Raw genomic sequence first — 11,329 nt, 5'->3', positions numbered from 1 at the left:
AAAGAACCTCAATGTAAAATGAACAGTACCTCCATTTGCCATAAAACATGCATAAATTCACATACAAGCAAAGATGATAATAATAATAATTATTATTATTATTATTATTCACTTCAATTCACACCCTCAACGCCTGGTTTTTCATTGACAAGCAAAACAAAGATGCGCCCACAATCACTTCTCTAAGCTTTCAAAATCAAAAGCCAACACAAACCAGAGTGCCAGATATGTTGTAGTTCTATTATGTCACCCATAGAAAAGGGCAAGAATATCTAGACAAGTCTTTCATTACAATACTCGCAAGATGTCGTATATAACCAGAGGAGCAAACATGTAGAATCTATGCACAGACACATTAGTGGCCAACCTAAAAACTGAAACAAAAGAAGAAACAATGCTGATGATCAGGGATGTGGCAAAGGTAAACCATACTGGCACACAGAGCATGCACCACACTGGCAAGAAAAATTCATTTGAAGTCTAACTTCGTCATCCATCAACTTTGTTTTCCAACCAGGCATGGTAAATAAAGTCACAGCAGGTACTCATGAGCTCCTCAACAGTCACAAGTTTGTCAGTCCATAAGCTCTTCATTGATATTGAAAAAATGGGACAGAATTTTGCATTATCAGCACAAAGGAGCAACCAGAAGCTCAGAAAACCCTGATAACCAAGGTGCAGTGATGCTCTTCACCGTGGTGCTGGTGCTTATCCTTTCTTCAACATATAGCGTCGTGCTCCTTCACTGATTCACCAGCTTCAAAGAATGCTTGCTATAACTATATAATCTATTGGGAACTTATAATTGCGCAAAAAGGATCTCATTCCATGTATCAGGAATGCCTGGAAGACACCAATGCAGGCAATCCTGCACGCCTTCAGTGGCTTTGATGCTGTACCTAGATATGTGACCCTCATCTCTAAGCATTGACAAGCCAGTAATGTCCAACAACCTCACCCTCGTTCCCCTGACAGCACTCTCAGCAGCCGGATCGCCAGAGCTTTCTTGCAGGACCCTGTTCCCTCCTGCAAAAGGAACTGTATTGTCACAGGTCCCCCCGGTATTCCAGTCCCCGTTGAAGAAGTGCCTGGGGGAGATGGTCCTGAAGAACGCCTTCAACCGTGGGTGATGCGGAAGTTGCGAATCCAGCCACTTGACAACACTGTGAATTGTGAGGTTCTTGGCGCTTCCCATCTCTCCTAGAACCCTGTTCTCATTTGGCTTCCCATTCACGTACATTACCCACCGATTAGCTCGTAACTTGCCTCTGTTCCAATGGTGCCCAGTATTGAGAACCAACACATCAAATCGATGAAGATAGAGTCGTAGGAAAGTAACAGGTCGATCTAGATGCATGGCAAAATCAGTTGCTGGATTAGATGCATTCAGGGGCTCCAATTCACAAAGGCTTGCAGACCAATAATAAAGGATGGTGGTGTTGGTGGCCAGGAAGCGAAAAGCCCAACCATCAGGACGTTTCGCACCGCGGGGCACGACCAACCCATACTCCCAGCCCACATCTTCAACATCTGATCTTTCCTCGCCACCGGTGACCATGCACATCAAGGATTGGAACTGTTGCCTACCCAGTGAATCCCCCACCATAGCAATTGTCTTGTCCTTCATCCTGAAACCTCATCCATTGCAACCATAATCAGCCAAAGCAAATCTCACCAACAATTCAGATTCTGAGACGTGAAAATGGAAATTAAAAAGTAAGTCATATCCTGTTTAGAGCCTTTTTCCTTATCCCCTGCTTTTGCAATTACGCCTAGGATTAGCAGAGAAATGGACAAAAATTGATCTTAAACAAAAACCATCACAAACCCAACGGAGAAAAGGATCTCAGGGAAGTCTATCAAATGAAACATATAAGAGTTCTGACATAGACCAAAGCACAAAACCTGAACTAAAGAAATTGAAGAAGAAGAAGAAAAAGACTAACTTCCTCAAGAATGCGGATCCTTCAAAGTTCGTCATTTTGCAATTCTCCGGTTGCCACCGGAACGATTCGTAGGCAAAATCCAGCCGCTGGGTTAGTCGGCACGCCCACATCGCCGACAACCACTGCCTGCAACCAAATCCAGAATACAGAGGCCTGCTTTTGTCCGGTACCCATTTCCCCTTGCCATAGTTACACTCTGTTCCATTACCAAGCAACACTCAGGGGAGATGCGATCAAGCAACTCCAAAAAGGAAACAGCAAAACGATAACAAAAAGAAAGAGGAGCCCCACCTTGGTTTATTTTCTTGCTCTCGGTCAGGAATTCTTTTCCAGTAGTTTCTCGGCTCTTGTTAGAGCCTTGTTTTATGCTTTCATCTGAAACAACAGACCTGATATCCGAAAGAGACGACTCCGAACTTCGCTTCAAATCCACTTCTTCCTCCTCCACGGTATCCACGTACACATCGGTTTTAGTGCGAATAAATGGAGCTTTACTCGACAAGATCTCTGCACAAAACGAGAAAAGGTTATGTAAGAATCCATCATCTGTTTCAGCAAGCATGAGAAAGACGGTACCATTCTTCATCAAACAAAAACGAGAGAGAGGGAGGGAGGGAGAATCCAACCAGGAGATTGCATTTCGAAGCGACTCGCTGGAAGAACGCCAGGCGTCTTCTCCCAGATGCAAATGAGAACGGTGGTGCAGACGAAGGCCATGAGCGTCAACGACAGCTGCCTGCCTCTCAACCCATTAACGCTCCCCCCTTTCATCATTCTGATTTCTGACCGCTATCTATCTTTCTCCTCGCAACTACCCTTCTGATCTAGACTCTCCGCATACGAAAAAAAACAGTTTTTCTATGAGATTTTCACACTCACGAAAGGTAAGAAGACGATTCGATCAACTAAAACACCCACAACCATCATCACATAAACGGTTTCACACTCACGAAAGGTAAGAAGACGATTCGATCAACCAAAAGACCCACAACCATCATCACATAAACGCCACCAACAAACAAAACTCCTCCCCAATCCACAGAAGGAAAGAAAAATCACGCACCACCAACATCAATCCAAACAAAATACCCAAAACCCACTTGGGATCAAAAGCCAATCACCCACCACTACCATCATCAAACCAAACATTACATCCAACACCCACTTGGGCTCAATAAACACCTACCATTGTTAATCTCTCTCCCTGGATTTTAGGCAATGAAAGGCAGAGAAAGAAGGGGAGGCCGGCGAGAGGGACGGTTTCTATTTGTGGGGGGACTTCCTTTTCCTCTTTTTTCTTTCTCCTGTGAAGGAAGTAATGAATATCCTTTAACCCGGAAATGGCTCGGTCGTCAATCCAAACCTCAAGTTTTCAACTAAAAGCACGCACCGCCCCAGCAGGGCTGTCACGGAAACAGTCGTCTGTTTGTATGTCGACGTTAACTATGACTGAATACCACCAAGATCACACACATAAATGTCGACGTTAAATGTGATTGAATATACCACCTAGACCAGACACATAAAAGTCTAACGTACGGCATCTCATTTCAACCCTCCGTTGAATGGAGATGGCTCCGCGTGGAAAAGTAGAGCTTCGGGAGAGTCACCATCAAGATCAGACCCACTTCTTAAGCCCTTTTCTCTCAGATTAATCTTGGAGCAGCTACATTCCTTTTATTATCAATGCACTCAGACAATTATAAAGATTTTTTTTTTTTTGGAGAGGTCATTTTTTATGCAGCCCAGCTGCATGCTCCGCTGCTGATGATCATCCATCTCAACGTTTCTTCAGATAGAAACGCCGAGATAGGCGGCTGTCAATCAGGTTGCTGCATGCCCATCATGCAACGATGCTTCATATAATGTGAATACAATATTGGTTGTGAGGGTGTTGAGATTAAGGCACCAGATCAAACCCTACTGCTGCACAGGTGTGTCCGTAACGCAGGATGGTCGTGGGTTCTATTCAAGCCAAAGCTTCTCATCATAAAAAAAAAAAAAACTTTTTGATATAATACAAAAATACTCTTCAATCTTACAATACAATGGGAGCCCCCCCCCCCCCCTGGTATCCATCTTCAATATTTTTTTCAAATGGCAAGCTGGAGTTAGGTAGACCCCTACCAGTTATACAACGATACCATTGGGATTTGAACTTGCAACATCCCAACACAACGTAACATGCACTAGCTGCTCTTACCAGACAAGCTGAGCCCCAATTAGTATCCATCTTCAATCTTGCCACAATAGACACTCCTTGTTTCGTACTCGTGACTTCTTAAGAACGGAGGCTCTGCTTGTATGGTAGGAGCAGCTAGTGCACGTCACCTTGTGTTGGGAATTTGCAGGTTCAAAACCCACTGATATACTTGTATAACTGTTAGGGGTCTGCCTAACCCCAGCTTTCATTTCACAAAAAAAAAAAAAAAAATTGATGACGTTCACAAGTCACCCTTACCAAACGAGAAGAGTACTTAACATTATTAATCTCATTGAACATCTGTGAACCCACCCTGATTGGTTTAGGATCATCTGGACCGTCAGATATGGGAATTATGAGGTTTATGGTGGCTTGCTCGTCTTTCACTAATCAAGGAACGAGACGACAATATTCATGTGATCATAGTTGTTTTTAGGGTGCTTGATAAGAGTTTAATAATTACAAATTTTTCAATTGAACATGCTTTGTCAATGTGAAGATGGGGCCCACCAAGTACATTTTATTGACCCACCCACCGATCTTGGTTGTCCAAGTGATGAGCTCATCATCCATTTAGTATGGGCACCACACAGATTCATTGGCCCTCAATCTGAAAAGAAAATACTAAATTTGACGCCACCACAGGCACAGGGTAGGCAGTTTTGACCGTGTGATGTCTAATTACAAATAAAATAAAATATGGAGAGTTGACTGAGCAAGAAAAAGGAAAAAAAGAGTAACCTTCAAAATGGTCCCTAACTTTTTAGCATATTTCAAAAATGCACCCAAAGTTTAAAAATTTTCAAAAAGTTCCAAAATTTTGTTTGTGCAGATCAAAACAAACTTTTCTAAAATGAACTGCAATTTGAATTAACCTATCACAAATTAGTAAAAAATTATTATCATTTTGCCCTCCAATATTCTCGGTCTTATATGCTAACTCGAGTTTGCTAGTTTATGAATTCGGTGGTTTTGATATGATATATTGGTTCCCTATATTTTAGATTTAGTGTTTTCTGCTTATTTTGAAAGGGTTAGTATGTATTCGGTGTTATTGAACGTACCCAACTATTTAGCTGAAAATCATAAATTCAAGCTTTATTGACTCAATCTAGTTAATAGATGTGTTCAACATAGTTTCTTTGCTATAGATCAAACCTTCTATTATATTATTTTAATCTGAAAATATGATTTTTTGAAATAAAATCGTAATGTATTGTATTGTATTGTATTGTAGGCCATTGATTTTTTAAGCCTAAAAAAACTGCTTACATGCCATAATCATATAATTCAAAATTCTTTCTTTGCTAAATAAACCTCATAGGTCACATTCATAAGGTCTGATCAATAAAAAATTTATAAAAGTTATGAAAAGAAGGTAATTTATGCTATCTTAGACAGATATTAAATAAGATTGTGAGAATCATTATTGTGTCGATGTGTTGGAAATATCTATTCATTTTGGAAAGGTTATATTATACGTTTGCGCTTGAAAGCTTATTGCTAACCATTTTGTCTTTTGCTGATTATAGCCATTCCAAATATAAGTTAATTACATTTTGAAATTTCAATATTGATTCCAATTTAACACAAATTTTTTGCATGGCAAAACTAGTCACTTGGTTAGGTTTTGTTCTTTCTAGATTTTTTTTTTTTTTTTTGGGGGGGGGGGGGGGGGTGTTTGGTTACCATAAGGGAAAACCTTCAGTTAATCATGGGTGGCACATTGACAGGCCTCTGGTTGGTAAAATCCTTGACGTCCCCTTACCATCCAGGAGTACACCAAACTTTGACCATGCGGCAAGAAAAGTCCTCTAAAATCTCTCACAAAAAAAAACTGCCAAATGATTATGTTTTTACATATATCAGCAGGTATTTGGCATTTTAATCCCATCAAAAGTCATTTTTAAGGGCGCGTTTGGAAGGAAGAAAGATGTAGGAAAAGTGATGCAAAATAGAAAATTTGTATGGATTTTTTTACTCTTCCAAACAAGAGACTTCTTCACCCTGAGAGTTTTTCAAAATAATACACTTTTTTATAGGAACATTCCTCTAGGGGGTGGAGGAATGTTTCTACAAAGAGAAAATGGTTATTTACACTCTCCACCACCCATCTCAGCACCCATCACCCACTATCTCACCAACATCACTACCACCAATACGATTTGGGAAAAAAAATCTTATGCTACACAAACAAGAGAAAACTTTTCATTTTGAAAAGTTATCCCATCAAAACTTCTCGTAGGAAAAACTTTCTTTTTCTATCTTATTACTTCTGAAGTCACCTTGTGTTGGGATGTTGCAAGTTCGAATTCCAATGGTATGGTTGTATAACTGGTAGGGGTCTACCTAACTCCAGCTTTCTTTGTTAAAAAAAAAGCTTATTACATCTACATGTTTATATAAAACATATAACTTTTTGGTTATTAAATTTTTTTTAGGACATGGAAAGTCGGTATCAAAATTGAGAGACATTCCCAAATTTGAGAATGGATCCCCTCCTCATCCGTTGTCAAATATGAGGATCTGGCCTTTATCTTCTCTTATAGCAAAAGTTTCAAATCCATATTATAGATCCCTCATTAGAATAACCTTGAATTTTGGATCGGATCTAAGATCCGAAGCTTTTAATTGCCTTAGTGATGTCACTAAAGGCTTGGATGGTGAAACTGAGGAACACATCCACATGCCTCCCCGAGATTTTAGGTTGCACTATGTATAATAATTGGACATGATACCTTTCATTTTTTGTATTTATTTGCAACTTTAGGCTAACTTTTCACGTGAAAAATTGCTTTCTTGTTTCTTTTTGTACCTCCATAAGCTTTCTGCAGTTACATTATTTTCTATCTAATTGCATCAACTACTTTTCACCTGGAGCAATACACTAGAAGAGCTCAAATATTATAGGCCCAAGGAGTTTACATTTTTTTTATGAAGTATGCTGTTTGCTGGGGGTTAGGCCCCCTTGCAGTAAGAGCTTTGATTCTGGAAACAGGAGATCTCCATCCATTAAGGTGAACCCTGCTCTCAAGAACCTCCCTTCCCCGTTCTTGAGTGTGTAAGCTAACTTGAGAATGGTTGGCATTCTCGGATCTCGGTATCGTATCGAAAGCATGTAACTCTACGACTCGGACCAGACAACTTAGTGACTCGGGTGAGTCAAGGTTTTTTATTTAATTTTTAAAATTTGTATAATACATATTTTTATAATATAATAAATTTTAAATTAAAATATGAGTGTGATTTATTACATATAATAATACAAATAACTTAAAAAGTTATGGTGACAAATATTGGCAATATTTTCAAAATATCATAGAAAAATAAAATACTTTAGTTCATTATTTTAAATTGTACAATGACATGATATTTGCCAAATATCATGATATATTGACAAAATATAAAATTACTTAAGATATTTATGTTTTACATATAAATTTTCAAAAAAAATAGATAATTAATTGCATGAAAGTCATTTAAAATGCATTAAAATAATGTTATTTTCATTAAGATCTCTCTTTATTAACATTTAATTCTCTCTCTCTCTCTCCATTGAATGGTAATAAATGTCTTCTCATCCACCTTTACCAAAACCTAGAATGAGAAATATTTTCAAGAGAACCTAGCTTTGAAAAGTGTCAAGATTAGAAAAAAACTTTTCAAAATCAGCTTTGGAATATTTAAAAGCTTTAAACGCCTTTAGTTAGTGGTTTAATTTAACAAAACCTTGAACATACGTTATCATTTCAAATGCGTCTCATGAAAAAGTAAGCAAGACTCGATCGACTCCAATGGTAAACTCGGGCAATTCTTGTCCGACTCGTCCGAGACAAAAAACTGACTTGATTTGACTCGGACGAGTTTGGTCCTAATTAACCGAGTCATATGATTTTTTCTAACTCAGTTAGGACCCGATCCGAGCCAACTCGGGTGAGTCACAAGTTGACTCGCCAAGTTTGGCCAACTATGAACTTGAGGCCCTTCCCAACTGATGGTTCGCCTCAAGCCAATCTCCACTCGGGACGATTCCAACCCGATACCATAAATTAACCTAGGGTTTGTGTTCCAGTCAATGCTTGGTCTGTTATATATGGACAATAATTGGCCCATCAACTCGTGAATGGACCGGTTAGAAACACATCCAATAAACATATATGGCTACCTTTCAAAGAAAAATCAAAAGAAAAAATTGGCATGAAGGTGGAAAGTGAAGAAAATGAAAATATTTGCTGCTCCATGGAACCTAGATGTGCACATGCAGTCGCGTACATGCAGAAACAGTTATATACCCCCAAAAAAGAAGAGAGCAACAAACAAGTCTATAAGGTCAAACTAACTAGAATTATGAAAAGCTTCTTAGATAAGTGGGAATCCCGCTTCACCAAAACTCGCTTCGAAAGTGAGATACTCTTAACTTTTGAAACTTGATGAGAATCTTGATTCTCCCACGCTTCTATACTTTCCACACGCCTCGTCTATTTTTCTTATATGTTCCATCACTCTAATTTTCATGTTTTTTATGTGTTTCTTCTTATGCTTCACTCACTTCCGTATACTTTCTTTAGATTGGCAGGCATCATTTTTAGATTTTGTTAAAAATTTAATTCTTACACTAAAAATCATAAAATTTAAGAATAGTTATTTTTATTTTAGCTTTTATTTGTGTTTCATTTCAATTTTTATATTATTTTTTGTATTCCTTGCTTTCAGCTTCCTATACATTTTAAAATGCATTGCTTCTCGTTTCCACTTCACATATCGTTTTCCGTGTTTTGGCTTTCTAGTATAAGAACCTTAGGTCAAACCATTGGAAAAATAGTCAATATCACATACATGGAAAGAGAAAACAATTTAACAAAATTAGCCAAATCTAAGTAAGTTACCTAATTGACAATATCGACGATATTTTGTAAATATCTAAAAAAAGTGCAGTATATTATCTTACCATTTTTAACTTTAAAATCTCATGATATTTTCAACAAAACCTAAATAAGAAATTTTTATCACGAGATTTAAAATAAAAAAAGACCCTTGCTTTAAATTCATTTCGAATGCATTGAACAATGTTATTTTCAAGTGGATAAATTCTCTCTCTCTCTCTCTCTCTCTCTCTCTCTCTCTCTCTCTCTCTCTCTCTCTCTCTCTTATTTAATAGTAATAAAACTTTCTCTCAACCACCAAAACATAAAACGAATTTCTCAACAAGACATCTTTGGAAAGTGTTGATAATAGAAAACGGTTTCCTAAAATCTATCATGAAAACTAAATGCTTTAAATGTGTTGAGAATAGGAAAGGTCAAATAAAGTCCTATGTGTAAATTAAAACCATATTTAAATTTTAAATTATTTTATTTAGAAGTTTCAATTTTGGACAAGACCTTAAACTCATATCATTTTCTAAAATTTTTATTTTCCCAATATTTATTAAATATTAATTAATTTATTTGTAGTAGATATTTTCACAAAAAAAATGAGATAAATAAAAAAATTCAAAATCTCACGAGAAAAATTGCCATTTTAAACTTTTGTCACTATGCTTAAAAAGGCTACTTTTGCACCCTTTACAAAACTGCCTACTAGACATGAAAAAAATCCAACAACCCAAAGTCACAGGTTCCATCATCTCTTCCAGCTTCATCACATGCCCAAATCAAGAACCACAACAAAACATAAAGATCAACATCTTCATTTTCCTGAAATAAATAAATAAAGCATTTGAAATAAAAAAATGAAAATCAATACATGAACAAAATTTTTACATTATGTGCATGCCACATAAAAAAATCACACAATGCAAATTAGAAAGGGCAATAGCCTCAATGGGGTAGCATTTTGAGTAAAACCTTCCAGGTGTCACAAAAAAGTCAATTGAATGACATACACACCACCAGCCAAGTTCTAAAAGATACTGTTATTCCTCTCCAACCATAGAAACCACCACACTAAAATATCTGCCATCTCCAAATCAGAGTCCATCCCTTCCCTTTAGCACTATTCCAGTGCCTAATCTCTGTGATACTGTCAAACTTACTGATCTAATCAAGCTAGGCCATCTGATATAGATTCTTAAAGAGCAGATAGAGCCAAAATAATATATTAAACTCTCACCTATCTCAAAGTAGAGTGGACACCAATTTGCCAATTGAAAGCCTCTACTCTTTAGATTTGCCATGTTACTATTTGATCTAGCAAAATCAGCTACAGAAGTATAACTATGCTCTGTAATGGGCCTTTCCTCCGAAAGGAATCCTTAGGAAAAGTGAGACCCTAGGCTCAATAAGAGGAAGAGAGTCATTTTCATGTTAGAGCCCTTTATCTTATACACTTCTAAACAACATCATCTTGCCTCTCTGAAATGGATATATGCTGGCATCTTCAATGATGCTTCACATTGCTTGATCTTATCTTGCAAGGTTCTTTCTCAACATAGTGTCACACACATGTTGTGCCCAGTCTGCCTAGGCGAAGAACTACTAGTTGGTTGCTTGCCGGTAGATTGACAAGTCCTGACTAGATCAACCAGTTGATAAGCACCATTGTGGTATACTTTTTTTAACAAACAAAATGACAAAATGGGAGGGGTTCTGTTTGCTATTTCAGACCCTATTTCCCTTCATAACTACCCACCATTTCATACTATTTCAGACCCTGCACTTTTTTCCTTTTTTGTTTTATGCTTTTATCTATTCATCAAGGTTCATAATTTCATTGCCTCACCCTATGTATAACAAAGTTGGAATTGATAACTACATGTTTCTCCTTTTGATTGAATTGTTATATATGATTATAGTGTACATTTTTTTTATTATCAGCATTAGTTGATTATTTTAGAAACTATTCATATCTTTTTCTTTTATTCTTTATATTGAAGTAGTTGCAGCATGGTTTTAGTAGGGAGTTTCTTTGTGGCACATCCATAACACATTTTCCATTTTCTTTGCAACGTGGTTTTATTGCTTTTAGTGTACTGTCCATGCAAATTTAAGCATGTTTGTTTACATACCATGAGAACCGCTCTCTCATCCAAATGAGAAAATGATTCTCAACGGCTCCATTCGCTCCCATCAAAACAAATGAAAATGTTACTACAGTTTTACTGCACATTTAATTGAACCTACTTTATGGTGGTGTGAGAATGTATTATGATTTACAAAAAATTGTAGTTGCACACATGGTT

General features: G+C 37.3%; 1 protein-coding gene across 1 annotated transcript; it reads right to left on the bottom strand.

Annotated features, from left to right (window-relative positions):
* Nucleotides 1–223: 223 nt before the first annotated feature.
* Nucleotides 224–3,291, bottom strand: LOC149841164 (protein trichome birefringence-like 14). Its single transcript, XM_090004685.1, has 4 exons — nucleotides 2,573–3,291; nucleotides 2,238–2,453; nucleotides 1,947–2,142; nucleotides 224–1,628 (listed from the first exon to the last, which is right to left on the bottom strand). The coding sequence occupies exons 1-4, from the start codon at nucleotides 2,718–2,720 to the stop codon at nucleotides 800–802; spliced, it is 1,389 nt and encodes a 462-aa protein (XP_089860811.1). The 5' UTR covers nucleotides 2,721–3,291; the 3' UTR covers nucleotides 224–799.
* Nucleotides 3,292–11,329: the final 8,038 nt, after the last annotated feature.

The sequence above is a fragment of the Nuphar pumila genome, chromosome 4 (genome assembly GCF_984573655.1).
Source record: "Nuphar pumila chromosome 4, dmNupPumi1.hap1.1, whole genome shotgun sequence".
NCBI lineage: Eukaryota > Viridiplantae > Streptophyta > Magnoliopsida > Nymphaeales > Nymphaeaceae > Nuphar > Nuphar pumila.
This window is presented reverse-complemented; position numbering and strand designations above follow the sequence as displayed.

Coding starts and splice junctions, on each gene's coding strand:
- LOC149841164 (XM_090004685.1), bottom strand. CDS start 2,720: ATGATGAAAGGGGGGAGCGTTAATGGGTTGAGAGGCAGGCAGCTGTCG. Junction 2,454..2,572: donor CTTCGAAATGCAATCTCCTG/GTTGGATTCTCC, acceptor CGTTTTGTGCAG/AGATCTTGTCGAGTAAAGCT. Junction 2,143..2,237: donor GAGCAAGAAAATAAACCAAG/GTGGGGCTCCTC, acceptor GTAATGGAACAG/AGTGTAACTATGGCAAGGGG.